Below are 24,561 nucleotides of genomic sequence, written 5' to 3'. Positions count from 1 at the left end.
CCGCCCTCCTGCCCAACCCACTGTGGAGCCTGGTGGGCATTCGCTTCCGTCCGCTTATTCCTTGTGTCTGTGCTCCAGTGGTCGGCGAGTCACCGAGGAACTTGGGAGACGGAAGAGTGGCTGGAGCCGTTCCCAGCTGCCTCTCGTTCAGATAGGTTACAACATTGTGTTAGAAACTCCTCAAAGTAAACTCCCAAAAGTGGGGATGGAAACTTAACCCCTTCAGCTTTCTTGGAGGTCAAATTTGGGAAATACCCTCTGGTTCAGGTAGGGGACAGGAGTTCCAGCCAACGGGGGGAGTGGGGAGTGGAATTCCCGACCCAGAGGACTTCACCAAGCTAGGAAAGGGTTCTGTTGGTAGGGGCCGAGCAGAGAGGATCTTTTCGGAAGAATGGACTGTGCAGCTGTCCCCCATACTAGCTGAGCCCTGCCTCTCTTAGGCCTTGACCCCCGATGTCAAATTTTATCGCCTTAGGCTTGAGGATCCCTGAGCTCAGACAGGTTTAGGGCCTGAGCTGGGATTAACCTGGGCATCCAGCATTTATTAAATGAATGAGGGAGTTCAGCAATAGAGCCATCAGTATATGGGAAATGGCTGACTCATTCCCCACAAACTCAAGTTATTTATTCATGTCTTTGTACATTTCTGCTGTAACTGAGTCCAGCCACTCCTCCATACCTTCCCCTGGACGAGTACAGGGCTGCTAATTGGTCTTTTGTTGTTCATATTGTAATCAGAGATCCATTCAAATGGGGCAAAATCACTACGGAACTTTGTTTAAAATCTTTCAGTTATTTTCCATAAAGATCCACATTCTTAGTTTGACCTCTAAGACTTGTAATATCTGCCCTTCACCTATCAATCCTTCCCATTCCTTCTTGTGCCTTCCCCTCCACTACACCCCACCCCTGAGCATCCCAGCCCTCCTAGTGGCTTTTCAGGTCCTCAAAATTATTTGTTCCTTTGCCTGTCTCAGGACCTTTGTACTGGACTCTCCCTCTGCTTGGTATGCTCGTAGCCCATGCCCTCATCATCCCCTAGTTAACTCCTACTTATTCTTCAAATCCAGGTTTATGGATCTCTTCCTCAGGAGTAGCCACTCTTCAGTATAGATTATACCAGCCCCTCCCCCACAACAGAAACCCTGTGCCTTTCCTTCATAATACCTATAGCAGATTGTAATTACATATGTGTAAAGATGGTTATTTATGTCTGTTTCTCCCACTAGACTGTAATCTCCACAAGGGCAGGAATAGCATCTGTTTTGCTCACTGTTGTATTTCTGGCACTAACATAGTACCAAGCAGATACCAAGCAGATATTTCATAATTATGAAATATTTACTATTTACCTCATCCACTTTTCTGAGGGTCCAGCTCAACTTTTTTTTTTTTTTTCCAGGAAACATCCTCAAGTGGAAGAACAGGAGGGATTTATGTTTGTGTACCCTTAGAAACTTCTTACCCCTAACCCCCCATGGCTACCTCTCCAATCACAGTGTAAGCACACTTGTGTTTCATCTTTACTAGTGACACAAAACAGTTCTGTGATCAGACATACAGGGGTTTTTTTTCCCCACACTAATCAATTTTCTGACACCAGTTGGATGTCATTCAATTCAGTTCTGACACTATCTACCTGGATTTTGCATCAGATCCCACAGCTTAAGTACACACTCAGTCCCACAAGACTGCCCCCACTCCAGAGACCAATTGCAAATCCCAGGCTGTCATCACTTGTACTTCTGTAAATCAAGGTCCCCATCACCCCCCTCCTTAGTTTTAATAATTTGCTAGAATGGCTTCTAGAACTCAGAGAAACACATTTACTGGCTTATCATTAGGTTGGTGCAAAAGTAATTGCCGTTTTGCATTGTTGAACTTTGCCGTTTGATACTGGAATACATTCTTAAATAAATGTGCTTATGTTACATCATTTTAATGTGCTTTTCTCGCTTAATGTTTGTATGTGTGTGTGTTGGTATTTTTTTTTTTTTTTTTTGCTAATGACATTACTTGCTGCTGCTGCTAAATCACTTCGGTCATGTCTGACTCTGCGACCCCATAGACGGCAGCCCACCAGGCTCCCCCGTCCCTGGGATTCTCCAGGTAAGAACACTGAGTGGGTTGCCATTTCCTTCTCCAGTGCATGAAAGTGAAAATTGAAAGTGAACTCGCTCAGTCGTGTCCAACTCTTAGTGACCCCATGGACTGCAGCCCACCAGGCTCCTCTGTCCATGGGAGTCTCCAGGCAAGAGTACTGGAGTGGGGTGCCATTGCCTTCTCCGCATTACTTGCTATGTATTATTATTTTAGACTAGGGAAATGCTGTTAGAGGAAAAGCAAATTTAAGTGATTTTCTGACTTGAGTTCAAAATGGGTTGTAAAGTAGCAGTTAAAACTCGCAACATCAACCGTGCATCTGGCCCAGAAACTGCTAAAGAATGTACAGTGCAGTGGTGTTTCAAGAAGTCTTGCATAGGAGACAAGAGCCTTGAAGATGAGGAAAATAATGGGAGGCCATTGGAAGTTGACAACAACCAATTGAAAGCAATTATCAAAGCTCATCCAACTACATGAGAAGTTCCTAAAGAACTCAGTGTTGACCATTCTCCAGTCATTTGGCATTTGAAGCAAATTGGAATGGTGAAAAACCTCAATAACTGGGTGCCTCATGAGCTGACCACAAATCAAAAAAATCATCATTTTGAAATGTTGTCTTCTCTTATTCAACAACAGCAAACCATTTCTTGACTGTATTCTGACATGACGAAAAGTGGATTTTATAGAACAATTGACAACGACCAACTCAGTGGTTGGGCCGAGAAGCTCCAAAGCATTTCCCAAAGCCAAATTTGCACCAAAAACAGGTTATGGTCACTGATTAGTGGTCTGCTGCCAATCTGATCCACTACAACTTTCTGAATCCTGGTAAAAACGTTACATCTGAGAAGCATGCTCAGCAAATCAATGAGATGCACCAAAAGCTGCAATGCCTGCAGCTGGCATTGGTCAACAGAAAAGGGCCAATTCTTCTACAGGACAAGACTCAACTGCATGTCCCACAACCAATGCTTCAAAAGTTGAACAAATTGGGCTAGAAGTTTTGCCTCATCTGGCATATTCACCTGACCTCTTGCCAATCGACTACCACTTCAAGCATCTCGACAAGTTTTTGCAGGGGAAAATGCTTCCACAAACAGCAGGAGGCAGAAAATGCTTTCCAAGAGTTCATCGAATCCCAAGGCATGGACTTTTACGCTGCAGTAAACTGGCTCCAAATTGGGAAAGGAGTACGTCAAGGCTGTATATTGTCACCTTGTTTATTTAACTTACATGCAGAGTACATCATGCAAAATGCCAGGCTGGATGAAGCACAAGCTGGAATCAAGATTACTGAGAGAAATATCAATAATCTCAGATATGAAGATGACACCACCCTTATGGCAGAAAGTGAAGAGGAACTAAAGAGCCTCTTGCTGAAAATTAAAGAGAAGAGTGAAAAAGCTGGCTTAAAACTCAACATTCAAAAAATGAAGATCATGGCATCCAGTCCCATCATCCCATGGCAAATAGATGGAGAAACAATGAAAACAGTAACAGACTTTATTTTCTTGGGCTCCAAAGTCACTGCAGATGATGACTGCAGCCATGAAATTAAGACACTTGCTCCTTGGAAGAAAGCTATTGCCAACCTAGACAGCATATTAAAAAGCAGAGACATTACTTTGCTGACAAAGGTCCGTCTAGTCAAAGCTATGGTTTTTCCAGTAGTCATGTATGGATGTGAGAGTTGAACTATAAAGAAAGCTGAGCACCAAAGAATTGACGCTTTTGAACTGTGGTGTTGGAGAAGATTCTTGAGAGTTGCTTGGACTGCAAGGAGATCCAACCAGTCCATCCTAAAGGAAATCAATCCTGAATATTCATTGGAAGGACTGATGCTGAAGCTGAAACTCTAATACTTTGGCCACCTGATGTGAAGAACTGACTCATTGGCAAAGATGCTGGTGCTGGGAAAGATTGAAGGCAGGAGGAGAAGGGGACGACAGAGGATGAGATAGTTGGATGCCATCACCGACTTGATGGACATGAGTTTGAGCAAACTCCAGGAGTTGGTGATGGACAGGGAAGTCTGGCATGCTGCAGTCCATGGGATTGCAAAGAGTCAGACATGACTTAGTGACTGAACAACAATGTGACTTAGAGTTCACAATCTGAAACAAATTATATTTGCATCAGCCTAATATATAGTAAAGAAGGTGATACAGGATACAGATGAATGCCTAGTTGAAGAGATACATAAGACAAGGTCTGGGTTCTGAGTGCAGGAGCTTCTGTTCTTGTAAAGCTGGGGTTTGTCACCCTTCTGATAAGGCGATGTATTCACCAATACTGAAGCTCTCTAAACCAGCAGTTCAGGATTATTTTTTTAAATAATATGACTTAAATTATTTATTTATTTATTTTGGCCGCACTGATTCTTTGTTGCTGCAATCGGGCTTTCTCTAGTGGCAAGTGGGGACTACTCTTCTTTGTGGTGTGCAGGCTTCTCTGGCTTCTCTTGTTGCAGAGCATGGGCTTAGCTGTGCCGCAGCATGTGGAATCCTTCCGGATGAGGGATCGAACCCTTGTCCCCTACAGTGGCAGGCAGATTCTTTACCCTGGATCACTAGGGAAGTTCAGTTCAGGGACTTTCAGTTCAGGGAGGTGTCATCATGCAGGCATGATCAACCCTTAATTCAATCTCTCCTCTCACTATAAGATAGGAGATGTGGCTGAAGATTCAAAGCTTCTAATTGTGGCTTCATCTTTCTGGTGACCAGCCCCCATCTCAGTGCTATCCAGAAGCCCCCCAACAGTTGCCTCATTAGGACAAAAGATGCTCCCATCACCCAGGAAATTCCAAGGGATTTAGGGGTTCTGTGTCAGGAACCAGGGTGAAAGATCAAATATTAGAACAAAAGATGTTCCGAGTAGTCTCACTGCTTAGGATATTACAAGATTTTAGGAGCTCTGGCCAGGAGGCAATGATTCTATGACAGTGTGACAGGCAGCATGCAGAGATCTTTGCCGTCTGCAGCCTGAGAGGAGAGCAGTCCACACAACACGGGGCTGTCCTGCCACCACCTTGTCTGCCCAGCCTAGGACATTGCTGGACCAGGAAGAACGAATGGAATTCTATTCAATGTATCCCCAATGTGAACCTTGTCCACCCATTTATCTCTGAAGACCGCTGGGTTCTGTATGCTTCCCTGTGGAAGAGACATCAAGCATTTATTCACCCATTAACTTATTCGACAAGGGAGGAGGTATAGCAGATTGGAACTCTGTGCTCTTGAACCTGTTACCTTTTGGATATCCATTCTTCTTATCTCAAAAAATGGGGCTAATGACAGTACTTATCTCATAGCGTTGCTTCCCATGTGGCTCAGCTGGTGAAGAATCTGCCTGCAATGCGGGAGACCTGGGTTGGATCCCTGGGTTGGGAAGATCCCCTGGAGAAGGGAAAGGCTACCCACTTCAGTATTCTGGCCAGGAGAATTCCATAGACTGTATAGTCCATGGGGTCGCAAAGAGTCAGACACGACTGAGCGACTTTCACTATCTCATAGGGTTATCTTGAGAATTCTTGCAAAGGGTTAGCTTAGTATTTGTGCATGTGTGCTAAGTTGCTTCAGTTGTGTCTGACTCTTTGCGACCCTACAGACTGTAACCTGCCAGGCTCCTCTGTCCATGGGATTTTCCAGGCAAGAATACTGGAGTGGGTTGTCATGCCCTCCTCCAGGGGATCTTAACCCAAGGATCGTCTCAACCCACATCTCTTACATCTCCTGCATTGGCAGGCAGGTTCTTTACCAGTAGCACCACCTGGGAAGCCCTTTGTATTTAGTATATAACAAACAAATGTTATCTGCTATTACTGCTTGAATGTCAGCTGAGCACTGGCAGAAATGTGAAGCTGAATTAGACATATAGTCTAGAAGAAAGCAGATTATCACTAGATAATAATATGTGATCAGTTCTATTAGATCTAGACAAGCAAGAGTTAAGGGTGAAAGGTTCTAGGTTCTCCAGACACCCTAGTTTCCCTTCTAGATATATTTTTCTGTATGTGGGGAGGGTGGGGTGAGGTGGGTGCTCTGTCCCAACAATCTAAGTTCTCTCTTCCCTGTGAAAAATACTGTGAGGAAAGAACTCTAACGTTACTTCAGTGGTGGTGGTGGTAGGAGATGCCCCAAGAAGCCCCTGTGCCCAGACTAATCCCTCATTCTTCCCCGAGAAGGTCCATTTGGCTGGGCGAGTGGGAATGAGAGGAAGAGAGGTATTCAAAGTCAGGAGGTAGGTGAGATGTGCTGCTTGTATGGTTCGTTTTATTATTCCTTAGTGTGTGGTGACGCTTTCTTTGAAATGCAGGCAGATTTATCTGAGCCAGGGGACTCTTGCTGCTGCTGCTGCTAAGTCACTTCAGTTGTGTCCAACTCTATGCGACCCCATAGACGGCAGCCCACCAGGCTCCCCCATCCCTGGGATTCTTCAGGCAAGAACACTGGAGTGGGTTGCCATTTCTTTCTCCAATGCGTGAAAGTGAAGTCGCTCAGTCATGTCCGACTCTTAGCAACCCCATGGACCGCAGCCTACCAGGCTCCTCTGTCCATGGGATTTTCCAGGCAAGAGTACTGGAGTGGGGTGCCATTGCCTTCTCCAAGGGGACTCTTAGGGAGGTCGTTATCAATAGCTAGGCAGAACATTGCAGAGAAAACAGTGGCCTCTCTTTCCCCTGGACATGTATGGTAGAGGCATGGGAATCAGTCGGGTTGGGTGGCAGGTGGAAGAGAAAGCAGAGTCAGGATTACAGGCCCTCACTCCAGGTCCCCTGGTGCTTTAGCTGCTATGTTCCTGGGATGCCCTCTTCCTGGGCTGTTGACTGACGAGGCCTGCATGTTAGAGCCTTTGTCTACAGGATACAGCAAGATTATTCCATAGCCAAGATCCAGCCCAGCCTTTGCCATGTAGGGCTCCTGGTGACTTCCCTTGACTTCTGTGTATGTGGCTTGTGAGCAACTCAACCTGGAGGAGGAGCTAGGGTTCTAAGTCCTGCAGTGGAGTCCTTAGGGTGGAGAGAATCAGAACAGCGCTAAGCACTGACTGCCTTCTGGAATCACATCATCCCATCCAACCCTCCAACAAGGCTTTCAGTCCAGCATTATTATTCCCACTTTACACACGAAGAAACTGAAGCTCAGACAGATTAAGGGCCTTGCATGTGACATTTACCATCATCACCAAGCATCAGTGAGTTCCTGCTTAGATCATAGCAGTGCTTTGCTCAAATCTGCTAATGAAAACCTGACATCCTCATAATAGTCTACAAAGAACTGCCCACTGTCTTTCCTCTCTCACCACCACACTTCCACCTTTCCTGCTCACTCTGCTCCAGCCAGTCTGGCCTCTTTGCTATTTACTCTGAAAATGGCAGGCACATTTCCACGTTCCCACCTTAGGGCCTTTGCTATAGCTGTATCTTCTGCTCAGAGCATTCTCTCCTCCTCACTTCCAAGTCCACAGTCAATTCTCACCTCAGTGAGGCTTATCTAGGCAAACTTTTAAATTCTACTGGCTGCCTTCCGCCTCCACCCACACCCCTTACTTTTTGTAGCACTGACTTTTCAACTTGCTATGTGATTTACTTGTTTATCATACTTGTTTGCTGTCTTCCCTTCACCAGAATGTAAGCTCTGCAAAGACAAAATAGTTCTTATCTTGCTCTTCCATGTGTCTCTAGCCCTCAGAACAGTCTGTGGCATTTATCAGGTTCTCAATAAATATGCTATTATCTAGGCCTGGCAAGCCCGAAAGCCCCGAGCAGGGCACCCAGTACTTCACAGCCTCCTGCCCCGCAGGCTAGGAACTGGTCACTACTTTGTTCCTGCCTTTGTCTCCACCATGATTTCTGCGAAGCCGCTCCAAGTGTCCATCAGCTACTTCTGCTAAGTCGATTCAGTCATGTCCGACTCTGTGCGACCCCATAGACGGCAGCCCACCAGGCTCCCCCGTCCCTGGGATACTCCAGGCAAGAACACTGGAGTGGGTTGCCATTTCCTTCTCCAATGCATGAAAGTAAAAACTGAAGGTGAAGTCGCTCAGTCGAGTCTGACTCTTCGCGACCCCATGGACTGCAGCCCACCAGGCTCCTCCATCCATGGGATTTTCCAGGCAAGAGTACTGGAGTGGGGTGCCATTGTCTTCTCCGAAGTGTCCATCACTTCATGGCAAATTGATGGGGGAAAAATGGAAACAGTGGCAGATTTTATTTTCTTGGGCTCCAAAATCACTGCAGATGGTGACTGCAGCCATGAAGTTAAAAGACACTTGCTCCTTGGAAGAAAAGCAATGACAAACCTAGACAGCATTTTAAAAAGCAGAGCATCACTTTGCTGACAAAGGTCCCTATGGTCAAAGCTCTGCTTTTTCTGGTAGTCATGTATAACATGTGAGAGTTGGACCATAAAGAAGGCTGAGCACTGAAGAATTGATGCTTTTGAACTCTGGTTTTGGGGAAAACTCTTGAGAGTCTGTGGGACAGCAAGGAGATCAAATCAGTTAATCCTAAAGGAAATCAACCCCAAATATTCATTGAAAGGACTGATGCTGAAGGTGAAATTCCAATACTTTGGCCAACTGATGCCAAGAGCTGACTCACTTGAAAGACCGTGATGCTGGGAAAGATTGAGGGCAGAAGAGGAGGGCGACAGAAGATGAGATGGTTGGATGGCATCACTGACTCAATGGACATGAGTTTGAGTAAGCTCAGGGAGTTGTGATGAACAAGGAGGCCTGGAGTCCTGCAGTTCACGCGGTCGCAAACAGTCTGACAGAACGTAAGAGACTGAAAAAGAACAACAATAAATATGTGTCCGGTGAAGGAACGAGCAAAAAAAATGCTGAGCCCTCAGAATGCCGGCTGGAAGGCTCTGTACTGGTGGGGGTTCCTTCCGAGAGCGGGAGTGTGGGAGAGGGATTCAGCCTGCCAGCAGTGGCCACACCTGGCATTCAGACGTCCGAGAAGGAGAGGGAAGAACTACATTTCCCATGAAGCTCTGGGCGCAGGGAGGCCGAGGGTGCTGCCGGGAAAGATATACGTGCGAGAAGACCTGTCGGAGGCCTTAAGGATGGCCGCTCAGCGAGGTGGGCAGTTGACTGGGGTGCCAGCGAGAGTGGGGATGGATTGCGCCCGACCCTTCCTGACCTAATACGGCAGGTCGAACTCCGCCCCAGCCCCTTGGGGCTCTGCGGAAAGATGAATGGGCGCTGGAAAGAGGAGGGGGCACCCGCGATGGGGATCGAGCCCTTATTCCAGCCCTCGAAAGGGGGTTTTGAGGGGAGACGATTCCGCATGGGTTACTTCTAGACTGGGTGCGGTGGAATAGGTTCCTCCCACGACCTCCGCGTCACCGTCACGCAGTTATCTGCCTCAGGTCAGCAGGAGATCCTTACTACCCGTCTTACAGACGGGAACATCGAGGCATGCAGAAGAGAAGGGTCTCAACTCACAACATACAAACCTCTTATTTGACTCTATCCCTCAGATAAAACCCTCAGCTAAGGTCTGGTTCCCCCGGGACAGGAGGGTCAGGCCTCAGGAGTGGAGTGGAAACTAACGCTCTGTCTGTACCCCCCCAGTATTCCCACTTTCCTGTGTAGTGCAGCAATATGCCTGGGGAAAGATGGGTTCCAACAGTGAAGTGGCCCGGCTGCTGGCCAGCAGTGACCCACTGGCCCAGATCTCAGAGGACAGACCATATGCAGAGGTGAGACCCCGGCTGTATTTCAGCCTACTCGACCAGCAGGTGGGAGGAAGGGACTCCTCTATCAAAGGGGCTGAGGCAAGTCTTGTGAATCTGAGGGGAAGGGGAGACAGCAAAGGGAGAGGAGGCCTTCTTAGGGCTTCAGATCTGTGCAGGTTGATGAACCCAGATGGCAGCACAAAAAGAAGTGAGGTTTTGTCATAATAGACAGGAATTTCCAGTACCCTCCTTCCTTCCCCAAGGAACTCTCAGCACTTACTGAATTTTATTTTCTTGAAGTATAGTTGATTTACAATGTTGTGTTAATTTCTTCTGTACAACAGAGTGACTCAGTTGTGTGTGAATGTGTGTGTGTGTGTGAAGTCACTTCAGTCGTGTCTGACTCTGCAACCCTATGAACTGTAGCCTGCTAGGCTCCTCTGTCTGTGGGATTCTCCAGGCAAGAATACTGGAGTGGGTTGCCATTTCCTTCTCTAGGGGATCTTCCTGACCCATATTCTTTTCCATTATGATTTGTCACAGAATATTAAATATAGTTTCCTGTGCTATACAGAGGGGCTTCCCAGATGGTGCCAGTGGTAAACAGCCTTCCTGCCAGTGCAGGAGACATAAGAGATGTGGGTTCAATCCCTGGGTTGGTAAGATCCCCTGGAGGAGGGCATGGCAACCCACTCCAGTGTTCTTGCCTGGAGAATCACATGGACAGAGGAGCCTGGTGGGCTATAGTCCATAGGGTCACAAAGAGTCTGACAGGACTGAAGCGATTTAGCACACACACACGTGCTATACAGTATGACCTTGCTGCTTCTTATTTTATTTTCTATTTTTAGCACTTACTGAATTTTAATTCAGCCCTCCTTGACAATTATAATTTTTACTTTGACTAACTGACTTTTTTAATAACCTAAAATACATAGTTATCCTGCCCATTTAGTAAAGGAAAAGCCAAAACACAGGAAAGCATTAGCTTCTACTTCTGAGATTGGAATAAATGAATGTTAACCCCTCACAGAGCCATTTGAGAGAGCTTTTCAGTGATCTTGACAGTGTAGGTTTCGTTCTCCTCACTGGACAGATGAGAAAACTGAGACCCAGAGACAAGAAATTGAAACTAGCCCAAGCTTCCGCAGCTGGTTGGAGGCAGAGCCTCAACTAGAGCTTGAGTCTCCTGACTCCTGGTATTCTGTGGTCTGCTGCACTGGGTATGTCTGTGATGGTATGAACATTTATACCCAGTCCCAAGAGGCCTGTCTCAGGACTTGGCTGCCTTATGGGGAGCACAGGATAACGGAGCAGGGCAGGCCAATGGGTGGTGCCAGGTTCTGCCTTTGTCCCTCTTAAGTTTCCTGTTTTTACAGCTGTGGATGGGGACGCACCCCCGGGGAGATGCCAAGATCCTTGACAACCGCATCTCGCAGAAGACCCTAGGCCAGTGGATTGCTGATAATCAGGACAGCTTGGGTTCGAAGGTCAAGGACACCTTTAACGGCAAACTGCCCTTCCTCTTCAAAGTGCTTTCAGTTGAAACGGCCCTGTCCATCCAGGCACACCCGAACAAGGTACAGCATCAGAGTAGGGCACGGAGGTCAGGTTAGAGAAGAGCTTAAGAGTGCAGACTCTTGTACAGCTTTTACTTCTGCTTTTACCCTGCCCATGCCAGGCTCCAGCCCAGAATTAAATCCGAGCCTGACAACTCCCAGTTTAGCTCTGCAAGGCCTATTGCCAGTGACACATGTGGCAACGAAGTTCTAAGCGGACAGCTGACCAGCCTGTGCCATGGCAGCTTCTCCAGGCTTGTTCCTCGCTCCCCTCAGCAAACCCCAACCCAGCCAATTCATATCTGCCCTATTTCCACCTGACTGTCTCAGAGTTCACCTTCCAAGGCACAGCCTAGTCACGGCCTTAATTCCATCCCTGTGGTCTTTCTACACAAGCCTGTGTGTGAGTCTTAGCTTAAGCATTTGTCCAAACGTCATGAGCAAAGAAGACCTAGAGAAGAGAGAGACTTACCCAAAGTTACACAGCTTGTTAGTGTCAGAGCTTGGCTTGGTATTTGGGTCTTCTGGTTCATAGTCCTCTTAAAGTCTGCCCCAGCTCTACCCCAGAGTTGATCCATGTGCCTGCCTTGGGTTGGCTGAACCCTGAGTTTCTGAATTATGCCTTGACTGAGCTCAGTGCCAGAGGCAGGAAGCTGACTGGGGAGGGTCAAGAACAAGGGCTGGTAGGAACTGGTGTCTTGCTGGGTGACGGCTGCACCTAAACATCTTCCTCTCCCTTGCCCATCCCACAGGAGCTGGCAGAGAAGCTGCACCTCCAGGCTCCACAGCACTACCCCGATGCCAACCATAAGCCAGAGATGGCAATTGCCCTCACCCCCTTCCAGGGCTTATGTGGCTTCCGGCCAGTTGAAGAAATTGTGACCTTTCTAACAAGTAAGGTTGGGCAAAATGCTAAGAGCCTGCATACTGGACCTAGGATGCAAGGGCAACCCAGGGCAGAGCTGGAGGCTGAGAACAGAGGCTGAGTGTCCCAGGAACTGAAGGGCTGGTTGGCCTCATGAATTTTTAAAAAATGATTTATATATGTATTTGGTTACATCAGGTCTTTATTGTGGCAGGCGGGATCGTCACTGCATCAAGCGGAACCTTTCATTATGTTGCACGGATGCTCTAGTTTGTGGCATACAGGCTCCAGGTTGCTCAGGCTCAGTAGTTGCAGTGCTCAGGCTTAGTTGCTCTGCCGTATGTGGGATCTTGGTTCCCCAACCAGGTATTGAACCTGCATCCCCTGCATTGCAAGGCAGATTCTTAACCACTGGACCACCAGGGAAGTCCCATGGCCTCATGAATTCCTGATGTTCCTGGGGGAGGCTCATGAGACCAGGCTCAGGTGTGGTTGCTGAAGGCTGGTCATGAGCAGTAAATTTTCACTGCGAAACTTACATAGCTTTGCCTGGCTCCTTGGTTAGGAATGAGACGGGGAGGCCTCCTCCAGCTTTCCACCGTTTGCGGGTTCCATCTTAACCATTCCTGATGCGGGTCCTGGCCTGACCTTCCTGCAGAGGTGCCGGAATTCCAGTTTCTAATTGGAGACAACGCAGCAGCGCAGCTGAAGCAGAGCCTGAGCCAGGACTCCGAGGCTGTGACTTCTGCTCTGCGGAGCTGTTTCTCCCACCTGATGAAGAGCGAGAAGAAGGTGGTGGTGGAGCAGCTGAACCTGTTGGTGAAGCGGATCTCGCAGCAAGGTGGGTGTCTTAGGCCTGAACGCAGTGCCCCTTCCTGGGCCCCTGGTACAGTTACTAGGCTGTAGGAATAGGGTTCTCAAGCCCTTTGCTTAAGTAGAACACCAAAACGGTCTGACTTAGATGGCCTGTTAGCAACTTAGCATTTCTTTCCCAGCCTTTATGGAACAGGGCCCTGCTGCTTCCTACCTGGTAATCTCCTTTAGATGAGTGGAGACAGGCTGGTCTGGAAAAGTACTAGGCTGTCTCTCACCTGGGCATTCTGAGATTTCTCAGCCCTAGATCTGCTGTCCAAAGGGTTTTATACTTTGGAGCTGGAGAACAGGAAGGAGATAAAAGGATCCAAAAACCTGAATTCCTGAGTTCTCAATCAGTAGATCTTTTCTTAAATACCTGCTCTGGGCCCAACCTTGTGCTAATAAGGAGAGTTCAGGAAATGACTTTGATGGGTGTGGTTGTGTCAACTTTGGGTTTGAGAGTTAATACAAGCAGTAAAGAGCAAGGCAGAAGACTCTGCTAGGAGCTTATATGGCACACATGATGAGCTCCAGCTCATTCTCCACTCTGCTTTTAGAGACACCCCCACCACACACACAGTTAAGGAAACCCAGCTCACCGCCCTCCCCTCCTTCCCGCAGTTCCCAAGCATTCCCTCACCACTCTAGCCCAGGCTGAGCTCCTTCTCCCCTGGTCAGCCTGGGACACATTTCGACCCTTGCATCCTGCCTCATGCTCTCTGGGGTGATCAACCATCACTCTTTGCCTGGGACTGAGAGATTGTAGTGTTAAACGGAAAGGCCTGGGCTAAGTGGGACAGTTGGTCACCCCACGGAGAACCCTTGGGTTCTCTCCTAACTAGATTTTAAGCTCCTAGAGCAGTCTCAACCAGGGGACACTGGAAGTGTGGAGGTATCTTTGGTTGTCAAACCCGGGCTTGGGGTGCTAGTGGTGTTTTGTAGGTGGGGGCCAGGGATGCTACTAGACATCCTATAGTACATAGGACGGCCCCCACAACAGTTACCTGGCCTCAAATGTCAGTAATGCTGAGGCTGAGAAGCGCTGTATAAAGGACTACACTCTAGCCCTTTTAGTGCCCGGTAGAGTGGTGGGCATATCAATAGTCAAAATGGGGAAATGGCATCTGTGTAGGCTGGAGTAGCAAGGAAGGCTGGCCCCACAGGGTGGGGGATGTGACTAGAACATGCCCACCCGTTCCTGGATTCCTGGACCAGGGTCTTCTCTAGGACTCTCTCTGGGGGGCGGGGGGGGGGGCGGCGGGGGGAGACGTGAATACCCTCAAGGGTTGCTGAGTAGCCTTGGGGTGCTCTGTGCCCCTCAGTGGCTGCTGGAAACAACATGGAGGACATCTGTGGGGAGCTCCTGCTGCAGCTGCACCAGCAGTACCCGGGTGATATCGGATGCTTTGCCATCTACTTCCTGAATCTGCTTACCCTGAAGCCGGGGGAGGCCATGTTTCTGGAGGCTAACGTGCCCCATGCCTACCTGAAAGGAGGTGAGCCGCATTTCAGCAGTGAGCCCCACGGCCCACCCCCTCAGGCCTTGTTTCTCCATCTGGACAGAACAGGAGGTGGTAGTTGAGGAGACTGCCTTTAAAGTCCCATCCAGCTCTGAGCTCCCAGGGCTCCTGGGATCAGCAGGGAAGTGACCAGTCGGGATGATGAATGCCAGCTCAGTGCTGGACACTGGTTGGATCCTCACACCATCCCTGTGAGCTCAGGACACCCTCATGTTAAGCCCTGTCAATATGTGTGCCAACCGCAACTTGAATCCAAGCCTATATTGGATCAAGGCCATTGTTCTCTCCCCCGCATCATAGTGCCTTCACACGTCTATCGCATCTATGCAGAGATTTTGTTAAAAAACACATTGCTGCAAAGGGGTGTCACACTTTTATAGTTGGCTGCTTATCCACTTGTAGACAAGGTTCTTTAGTAAAAGGGGAGAATACAATGTCTCCAGAGGGTTGGAGCTCCCCCAGGGGTTAACATGACTCCCCTTGAGAGTGGTGGGTGACATCACCTGTTTTGGGTATCTGTTATCTTAGCCCATTCTCATAGAAGATGCTGTTCATACAGTTTCATCTAATGCTGCTGGGAGCTCATGGCACTCAGGTTAGAAAGCCCAGCCCTGGAGAGCCAAACTCCAAGGCACCCTTAGCACATGCCCACTGTCTGTCCCCAGACTGCGTGGAGTGCATGGCATGTTCAGACAACACAGTGCGTGCTGGCCTGACACCCAAGTTCATCGATGTGCCAACTCTGTGTGAAATGCTCAGCTACACCCCCAGCCCCAGCCAGGACAGGCTCTTCCCTCCAGCACGGAGCCCGGAAGACCCCTACCTCTCTATCTATGATCCCCCTGTGCCAGACTTCACCGTTATGAAGGTGGAGGTGAGTGAGGGCTGTGGTGTTTCTTGTGTGGCATGTAGAACCCTGGCAAGGCCACCGTGTGGGGTATACCTGGGGCTGGGCTTCCTTTCTGCCAAGCTCAGGTGGTGGGCAACTGCCGCAGGGCCTGCCTGTGCCTCTCTGTACAGAGACCAGACTGGCCTTCGTGCTGGTGAAAGCCTGAGCAGCGGGGCAGGAGGCAGCAGAGCTCTCCCTCTCACTACCCTTGGGGTGGTCCTGGGGGCCCTGGCAGCTCACAGCAGCTCAGACCCTGCTCCGTCGTGTCGTTTCTTCCTGCCCAGGTACCTGGCTCTGTCACTGAATACAAGGTCTTGGCCCTGGACTCTGCCAGCATCCTCCTGGTGGTGCAGGGGACAGTGACAGCCAGCAGCCCCACAGCCCAGGCAGCAATCCCCCTGAAACGTGGTGGGGTGCTCTTCATTGGGGCCAACGAGAGTGTCTCACTGAAGCTCACTGTGCCTAAGGACCTGCTGATGTTCCGTGCCTGCTGCCTGCTGTAGAGGCCACAGCCTTCCTGGCTCTCCTCTGCTAGTAATCCTACATCCTGGCCAGCCTCACCGCTGCAGACCCAGCCCAGATCCCTTCCCTGCTCTGGGCTCTGTGGGTACACCCTGAAAGACTGGGGGAGAAGACCTTAAAGGTGGTGACTCCCGAGCAGGCCGAGGCTGAACTGTCTTCTTCCTGGTAGGAGGGGCCCATGTGAGGACTGAGAGCTGATACTCCCCTTGGATCTCGCCACACTGGAGCCAGGCTCTCCTCAGAGCTCAAGGAGAGCAGCAGCCCTGTCCCAGCCTATGGCATTAGGCAGACTGGTGAGATATAGGATTAGCTCAGCAGCAGTCACAGCAAGATAGGTAATTAATCTGTAAGAACATAGGGTTCCACAGTGCAGAGGGAAAAGCGTAGCCCCTGTGGCCTGATGCCGCTCTGTTAAAGCAATTAAAGATCACTTGTTTGAGGTCTGTGGGCTAAAGAGCACTCAGCCTTTGCCATTCCAGTCCCTGAAGTGGGCTGAAGGAGCCCTCCCTGGATGTTGTCTAGTTTTTGCTGTATTCCAGTTTCAGCTTCCTGAGGTAGGCAGAGGCGTCTATGGGACAGGCAGCCCGCTGTAGCCTCAGCGGCAGCTTGCAGGCAGGCCTCAGGCCCTCTAGCCCTGCAGACAGTGGAAGGTGTGTCTAAAGAAAGGAACTGTCAGTGCAGGATTCTTCTCCAATGTTTTAGTTGGCTTTAGGGCGGGGATCAGGCTCTGGGAGTTGGTGATGGACAGGGAACCCTGGTGTGCTGCAGTCCATGGGGTCGCAGAGTCAGACACGACTGAGCGACTGAACTGAACTGAGGGCAGGGGCTGGGCTTCCCTGGTAGCTCAGCTGGTAAAGAATCTACCTATAATGCAGGGGACCTCAGTTCGATTCCTGGATTGGGAAGATCCCCTGAAGAAGGGATAGGCTACCCACTCCAGTATTCTTGGGCTTCCCTAGTGGCTCAGACAGTAAAAACTCCGCCTGCAATGTTCAATCCCTGGGTTGGGAATATCTCTTGGAGGAGGGCATGACAACCCACTCCAGTATTGCCTGGAGAATCCCCATGGATAGAGGAATCTGGCTGCAGTCCATGGGGTCCCAAAGTCAGACATGAGTGAGTGACTAAGCATAGCATAGAGCAGGGATCATCCACTAAGATCAGCAGGCTGGATCTGGCCACGCCCTTTCTTTGCATACCATTCAGCTGCTTTCAGGCTACAGTGGCAAAGCTGAGTCGGTGCACCAGACTGTATGGCCTGCAAAGCCAAAAGTACTCACTGGTCCTTCACAGAGAAAGGTTGTCAACCACTTCTTTAGAGCACAGTCAGTCACTGTAGAAGTGGGGACTGAAGGACAGGACAATCCAACTTGTGTTGTGAAGAGAAACCTAGTTCCTTTTTTCCTACGATGGCAGGAAGAACCTACACGGGCATCTACTCTCCCTGTGCTTACCCTCTAGAGGTGGGACACCCTCTGCAGGGGGTTGTATAGGTCTGTGTTTTGTCACTGCGGTTTCTGACTGGCAGTCTTAGCTCCTGTCATCCCAGACTAAGCAGACACCCAGGCTAGTGGCTCCTTCCTGTTGGTAAGGGATTAGTCTCACACAAAAGGATCTTTCTGGGCCATTGCCCACATTAGACCTGTACAATGGAATTCCAGGAAACTACCTACAAAAAATTTTAGCCAATCTGTTTTGGGGGTTTTTTGCCTCCAATAAGTTTTCTTCAGCTGAAAAAAATCAAGCAAACAATACCTCCCATAAACCGAAAACAAAAAAACCTGAGAAGGGTCTGCCAAAGGGAACTCATAAAGAGAAGTGATAAGGTAGCTCAGTGATAAAGAATGCACCTGCCACTGCAGGAGACATGGGTTCGATCCCTGGGTTGGGAAGATCCCCTGGAGAAGGAAATGGCAAATCACTCCAGTGTTCTTGCCTGGGAAATTCCATGGACAGAGCAGCCTGGTGGGCTACAGTCCATGGGGTCACAAAACAGACATGACTTAGCGACTAAACGATTCCATCCGTGGTCTCCAATGAGGACTGAAAATGGCACCCCCTGGGAACAGGAGAAAGGAGGGGTGGCCCTTGGCAGAATGGTCGCAGTTAGAACTGTTAGGCTACTTCTTCATTTCAGAATTCAGAAGGGGCAACGGCCATGGTCTAGGCTTTTCTTAAAAATCCTGTTGCAACACAGAGACAGCTCAACAGAATGACGGTATTTATTTCTACAAACTTACAAAGCTGTAGAAGCCTAAGCCAAGAGTTCTGTAAAGGCCACGCAGTACCGCTCCTATGCATGAGGTAAGCCATCTCCCGAGTGCCATCACCTGCACGCCACCCCAGCACTCTTTTATTAAGGCAGTTTGGTTCTAGACACCTTGGTGCTTTTATTGGTGACTTTCTAGCCCATGGCTTCTTAGCCCCAAGCAATTGACCATTTCTACCCTGCCTTGCTCTATGACGTTTCTGCAACTTTTTCTACAAAGGTAATGCCTCCCCCTCAGGGTCAACCAGCCCTGAAACATTCCAGGGAGAGGTGTAGCCAATACACCAGTGTGGCTTTATAACAACAGCCATTGGAGGGTCTTGGTATTGGGGGCCCACTGCCATCCTCACCCCCAGCAGCTGTCAAATACTCTGTCCCAGTGAAATGAAGCAAGAGGCCGGGCAAGTTCCCAAGTCAGGACCACACCTCAATCCTCACTACCCTACCCCTGTCCACTCCCATTCAGCTCCATCTGGTTCTAGGTAAGGCAAAAAAAAAAAAAGGAACCACTGAAAAATTTCAGAGGCCTGGTACAGCAAGAGATGCAATCTAGTAGGGGTCACGGGAGATTATGCCTGTCCTTGCTATGTTCAAACTGGGGGCTGACTGTAAAGCCCAATCTTGAGTATCCACTGTGGTCAGAGGAATCTGGATGCAACAGAATGGCTCTCACTAGGGTGGAGGGAGGCCCTCTGCAATGGCAAGATTATCTCCTTAGGTTGGGTTGGGAGGGATAGCTGGGGAGCTTCCACAGGTCCCTCCTCCTTATCCTGTCAGTCTATGTCAGGGCCCACACAGCTGTGCAGTATACATCTCACCATTGCTGCTTCTCAAGTGTAAAATGTTAAACAAATGAGGGAATTCCCTGGTAGTCCAGTGGTTAGGATTCTGAACTTCCACTTCAGGGGCCTGAGTTCCACCCCTCCCTGGTTGGGGCACTGCTGCTGCTGCTGCTAAGTCGCTTCAGTCGTGTCCGACTCTGTGCGACTCCATAGACGGCAGCCCACCAGGCTCCCCGTCCCTGGGATTCTCCAGGCAAGAACACTGGAGTGGGTTGCCATTTCCTTCTCCAATGCATGAAAGGGAAAAGTGAAAGTGAAGTCGCTCAGTCCTGTCCGACTCTTCTCGACCCCATGGTCTGCAGCCTACCAGGCTCCTCTGTCCATGGGATTTTCCAGGCAAGAGTACTGGAGTGGGGTGCCATTGCCTTCTCCAAGATCTCACAAAACAACAAAAAATCCAAATGGGAAGGCACTTAACTGCTCCTGCAGCTCCCTCTGCTGGTAACCAAAAAGTGCAGGCTTCTGTGGCCAGCTCCAGAACCTTCATTCAACCTTAGATCAAAGACTGGTGAAGATATTAGCTAAGACCAAGGTGAAGAATGGCAACCAAGGAAAGAAATTTTGTCTACCCGGTGGAGTAGAGTTAGTTTTCTCTAACTAGGGTTGGACTAAACAAGTTACTAAGCTCACACAGACACATGGACCAGTTGGGAATGCTCAGCTTCCAAGGATTCTGGAAGCCTTGATCAGGCTGTGCCATCAAGCAACTTGTCGTACTCTCTGCCACAGTCATACAGGAACAACTGGCAAACATGTAACCCATCTTGGAGCTTGGAAGAGAAGAGAATATGGAATTTCCTGAACTGAACTGGCCCCAAATAGTTAAATTCTTTTTCCACAGACTCCCAGCTGCAAGCCATAAAGTGCTATTTTCTGCCTCCATGCAACACCAGCCAGCACAGCCTGGGCACAAAAGCTCCCTTTTTCCCTCCACAGGGCATCATGACAAATACCAATCAAGAAGTCTGCAAGTTTCTCTTCACCAATTTTGTCACTCAGCATAAGAAAGAGAATTCCTGTGTTCCTGCCCTTATTAAAGCAGTTTCTCCAAATGCTACTCCAACAGCAGAGAACTGCAGAATTCCACCTGTCACCCTATGACCCAGATGGGGGCCTCTGGCCTGAGAAGCACCAGGTTTGGGGTAACTGCAGTCACTGCCTTTCCCAGAGGGTCAGTGTCTCCAGTGATCCTGGGGTTGACAGCAATAGGTTCCCACTGCACTCTGTGACCAATGCAGGGTCAAGAGGACTCTGCAGGCATGGTGAGCAAGACCTGTCCTAGAGGGTTATGTCTACTGGAGAGTACAGGATGAAGAGGCCCCAAGACAGCACCAGCAGCAGGAGCATGTTGAGGTCATGGGCTTGGGAGGAATTAGGTCCAAGTCCTCATCATCTGGAATCTCATCCAAGTGATACCCGTCCTGGAGCAGCTGCCGGCTCACATCCTGGTTCACCTGCTAAGAACATGAGAAGAGAGAACTATAAGCCAGGCCACAAGGCATAAATAACTGCTGCCCCCAAAGCAGACCCACATCTCACTGGAGCTTACTGTCCATTTCCTCCTGTCCGTGCTCCACCCTCAGGCCAGGCCTGCACATCCCTGGACTACAGGAAGAAGTGCTAACCTTTTCCTACCTGTCTCACCCAGCAGGGGCTGGGGGACATCCAGGGACCTGAGCCAGGACTGTCCAGGCTGCACTGTTACATGCCCCCAAGGAAGCTGCCCTCACTCAAGAATCCCAAAGCAGGTGATATGAGATTCGAGATTATGTCTGAAAGTCAAGCCCTGACCATTACCACTGTGAACCCAGATTGGTTCCTATGAAGGTGAAGATTATGGAACAATTGGTACCAGTACAATGGGGTAGACGGGTGGAGGAAAATGGGTTAGAGCAGAATAGGGTGGGGAACAGCTGCTTCTGCACTGCCAGTGTTTCTCTTTGATGCCAACAGAGCTCATTCCTTGCAAAGTAGAACCTGTCAGCCTGCCTTCACCAGTTCCACCAGTTCCAAATGAGACTGGGGAGTGTAGGACTTCTCTGGCTCTTGGCTTATTTTTCTTTCCTTTGTTCTAACAATCTTAGGCACCTAGATATTCAAGGAGGATACAATTTGCAAACTGTATTCTCTGGCAGAAACTCGGGGTGGCCAAGGGTTTCCAGGAACATGAGGAAGAAATACCAGTGGTATATAGTCAGGTCCCCAGCACTTCACCTCTGTCAAAAGCAGTAAGCCACAGATGCCAGAACCTTCGGTCTCTGTTTTAGTCTGGGACAGTCACTTGTCCAAAAGGCCAGCCCAGGAGTATCTATCTCAGTCACAGTTCCCACAGATGGAACAAAGGAGGAACAGAATTTGTCTGGCCTGGAAGTAAGCAAGCTTGAGGATGGAAAGGGGAGGGACAGGAATGCTGATCTCAGGTAAAAGATGATCAAAAGGAGGCAGAGTAAAATTACTCTGTCACTGGAGACAGGACTAAGACCACTAAGTCCAAGCTGCAGGAGACTTTTCCAATTAACAAGGAAGACGTCTCTATGAGCTACCTGAATTGTGTGTGTTGCAGGGGAAGACAGGCAGCAAGGTTTCTTGGAGGTAGTACCCAATTACAAGAAGCATTCAAATAAGCATTTAGCTGGGATTTATCAAGAGGATTCCTTTTCTAAGTGGTGGCCTGGTTTAGACTTGTGAGGTCATTTCCAGCCCTAAGAGTCTCTGGGGATTTCCCTGGTGGTCAGTCCAATGGTTAAGACTCTACACTTCCAATGCAGGGGGTGTGAGTTTGATCCCTAGTTGGGGAATGAAAATCCTATATGCCAAAAAAAAAAGTTCTGTAGTCTCCTGCGGGCCTCCTCGGTGACACTAGTGGTAAAGAACCTGCCTGCCAATGCAGGAGACATAAGAGACTCTGGTTCACTCCCTGGGTCGGGAAGATCCACTGGAGGAGGGCATGGCAACCCACTGCAGTATTCTTGCCTGGAGAATCCCACAGACAGACGAGCCCGGTGGGCTATAATCCATAGGGTCGCAAAGAGTCAGACACAAAGAGACTTAGCATGCAGCACACACATAGTCTCCTGGACTTTCAACAGTCCTCTTCAGACACCTAAACTTCTGCTAGGGGAACAGGGTAGAGTAGAAGACTGGAGAACACATGGGAAGTCTGGTACAGTGCCATGCATATAGCAGGAACCAGACAAGCGTTTCGCAGTGGCTATGACACTGCCTGCAGCCTGGCCCCGCCACAGAAAGGTGCTCTGGACTTGCCTCTGCAGAGGAATACCCGGAGGAGTATCTGGATTCCAGCTCTCCATCACTAGGACAAGAGGAAGACAGTCAGTTCAGGGAGATGCCTGCGGAGCACAGCTGCAAGCGGCAAGGTGCACAACATGTAAGGGGGTCTGGAGGACTTGTGAAGCAAAGACCACACACCACAGAACTCAAACCCATAATCTGCCATGAGTATCAATGGCTCCTTCTTGGCTCCAGCAGGGAGAGTCACTGTCACTAATAATGCAGACATAATAGGACAGGATGACTCCCCCAGACAAGGTTGGTGCTTCACATCCAAGAGCAGCAAGGTCACCTATGAGTCCTCTAAGCAAGCCATCCCGGAAGAGACAGTGCTCTGAAGCAGCAGCCCTGGAACATGCACAAAAGGTCTTGGAAGAGACAGGGAAAAAGCAAAGCAAGTTGTCTGCAATTTTTATCCAAGGCACTCCCCAAGGGGTATTTCCAAGGACAGCACTTACCTGTCAGAGTCGAGGGACACCAGGTTTTCATCTGGACTCTGACTAAGAGCAGTGTAGCCCTTGTTAAACTTCACTGACCTGAGGGGAGATGGGGGAGAGACCAAGCATAGATGCAGTGCCAGCATTTCAGAAGGAAAGCCAGAGTCCTCACCCTTATGGGGAAAACAAAAAAACTGACTGCACTACTCCTGACTATCTTCTACCTGGACAGCCACCACTGCCTGCCATGTATCCATGCACTTCCCCACACCGCTCTCCCTGCTGCTTCTGAGGATAAGCACACCTCCTCTTCTAAGAATCAGGAAAAGCCCGATCTCCCCACCTTTTAACCTGAGGACAGAAAAATCAAAGTCCTTAGGCAAATTCCTTCACCTGCTTTAGCTCAAGCCCTGGTGAAGGTCCGATCCAGCCCTCAGTGCTTACCGTTCTATTAAGGAAAAATCACAGTCCTAGCTGTTCCCACACTGCTCTCCATCCTCACTCCTGGGGACCCCAGCCACTACGCTCCTCCCTAATATAGACAGTGATTGACCCTACGAACTGACAAAACTCATAGCAAGGCTCTTTCCTCGACACCATCACATCCTGGAAAGCAAAGAAAAGGTCGTTCCTCTTTCCATTTTTAAACAGTGAATCCGACAGGCCGGCGTCAGGGGAATGACTGGCTCGGCTTTAAACGTGGGTACTCGGTCTCCCAGCCTGAGCACTAGGGCCTACTGTGAAAACGCTTGCACAGAGGAGGTGGCGCCTGCTGAGACCTTTTCCCTGAAGAGTCGGGGCGGTTCGGCGCGGCCCCCAGCATGCCTTTTCTCCGCAGAACCGCCTTGGCCAGGTCCCGGTGCTTCTCTGGAAGTCAAAGGGCCCAGATCAGCGGGCTCATCCCTATTCCGCCGTGTCCCCCAAACGCCAGGAGCCCGCTCTCCGAACAGATTTTCTGGTGCGGGAGCGGGCTGCAGTTGCCCCTCCGGGGTCGCCCCAGCGGCGCTCCGGAGCCAGCCCGGGAACGCGGCAGCCCGCCCAAGCAGAGACCCCTCCCTCATCGGGCCGCACTCACTCAGCTTGGCCTGAATGGAAGGCGCACGCGCCACCATGTACGGGCCCCGCTTCTCCACAGCCGCCGGGATCCGCTCTCCCAACCGGGGGGCTCCAATGCCGCTTCGCCCGGAGGGCAGCCCCGCAGCTCCCGTCCCGCTGGGCCGGGGTCCCGGGATAGAGGGCGCAGCATGCCCATCGGGATCCGCGGTCGCCATCGCCTGGCCACGCCCCGCCGAGTCGCGAAGCCCCGCCTTCTGGCTAACCAGCCGCCAGACGGGAGGGAGGCGGTCCCTCCTGGAGCAAGATGGCGGCGCGCAGGCGTGGGCCGTGCCCACCCGAGCTTTCTGGCCCCTCCTGCTGTGTGATTGGCTCAACTGTTCCGCCTTTCCGGGGGTTGGGTTGTTTCAGTTCCTCCGTTCTGGCACTGGCTCGCCTCTCGCAGTCGGCCTGAAACTGGTGATGTCAAGCCAAGTTCTGTCTCTGGTCGAAAGTAAATATCAGTATTTCCGTGGAGCTGCGGGTGTGCGCCCGCACACTCAAAGCCCTGATGCCTGCGCTCTCACCGCAGTGTCTCCGCAGTGGTCCTCTCGCCACAGCCGGAGCACCCCAAGGGCGGGCGAGAGAGAGGCTGGATTGAATCGGAAAGCGAGCGGTAGGAGAAAGGGAGT

The 24,561-nt window shown here is 50.0% G+C and overlaps 2 protein-coding genes across 9 annotated transcripts; one reads left to right on the top strand and one right to left on the bottom strand.

Annotated features, from left to right (window-relative positions):
• The first annotated feature begins 48 nt into the window (after positions 1-48).
• MPI (mannose phosphate isomerase) lies at positions 49-16,441 on the top strand. 4 transcript variants are annotated; one of them, XM_061394809.1, is made up of 9 exons: positions 49-267; positions 1,403-1,500; positions 9,685-9,812; positions 11,168-11,368; positions 12,100-12,241; positions 12,871-13,053; positions 14,390-14,563; positions 15,253-15,461; positions 15,761-16,441. In XM_061394809.1, exons 3-9 carry the CDS (start codon positions 9,729-9,731, stop codon positions 15,977-15,979), a joined length of 1,212 nt encoding a protein of 403 aa, XP_061250793.1. In that variant the 5' UTR covers positions 49-267; positions 1,403-1,500; positions 9,685-9,728; the 3' UTR covers positions 15,980-16,441. The 4 variants fall into 4 exon arrangements, with proteins under 4 accessions (XP_061250793.1, XP_061250792.1, XP_061250794.1 ...); XM_061394808.1 differs by lacking the exons at positions 49-267; positions 1,403-1,500 and adding an exon at positions 9,090-9,189; XM_061394810.1 differs by lacking the exons at positions 49-267; positions 1,403-1,500; positions 15,253-15,461 and adding an exon at positions 9,090-9,189.
• A 1,761-nt stretch (positions 16,442-18,202) lies between these two features.
• Positions 18,203-24,310, bottom strand: FAM219B (family with sequence similarity 219 member B). Of its 5 annotated transcripts, none has more exons than XR_009732116.1 (6): positions 23,913-24,309; positions 23,617-23,704; positions 22,859-22,936; positions 22,539-22,748; positions 22,374-22,422; positions 20,528-20,566 (listed from the first exon to the last, which is right to left on the bottom strand). XR_009732116.1 is itself a non-coding variant. In XM_061394818.1 (5 exons), the coding sequence occupies exons 1-5, from the start codon at positions 24,106-24,108 to the stop codon at positions 20,402-20,404; spliced, it is 573 nt and encodes a 190-aa protein (XP_061250802.1). In that variant the 5' UTR covers positions 24,109-24,168; the 3' UTR covers positions 18,203-20,401. The 5 variants fall into 5 exon arrangements, 3 of the variants coding, with proteins under 3 accessions (XP_061250802.1, XP_061250801.1, XP_061250803.1); XR_009732117.1 differs by having other exon boundaries at positions 20,547-20,563; positions 23,913-24,310; XM_061394818.1 differs by lacking the exon at positions 22,539-22,748 and having other exon boundaries at positions 18,203-20,563; positions 23,913-24,168.
• Between the last annotated feature and the right edge of the window lie 251 nt (positions 24,311-24,561).

This window comes from Bos javanicus, chromosome 21 (assembly GCF_032452875.1).
Source record: "Bos javanicus breed banteng chromosome 21, ARS-OSU_banteng_1.0, whole genome shotgun sequence".
Classification (NCBI taxonomy): Eukaryota; Metazoa; Chordata; class Mammalia; order Artiodactyla; family Bovidae; genus Bos; species Bos javanicus.
Note: the sequence above shows the minus strand (reverse complement) of the source record. Positions and strands in the feature narration are given on the sequence as shown.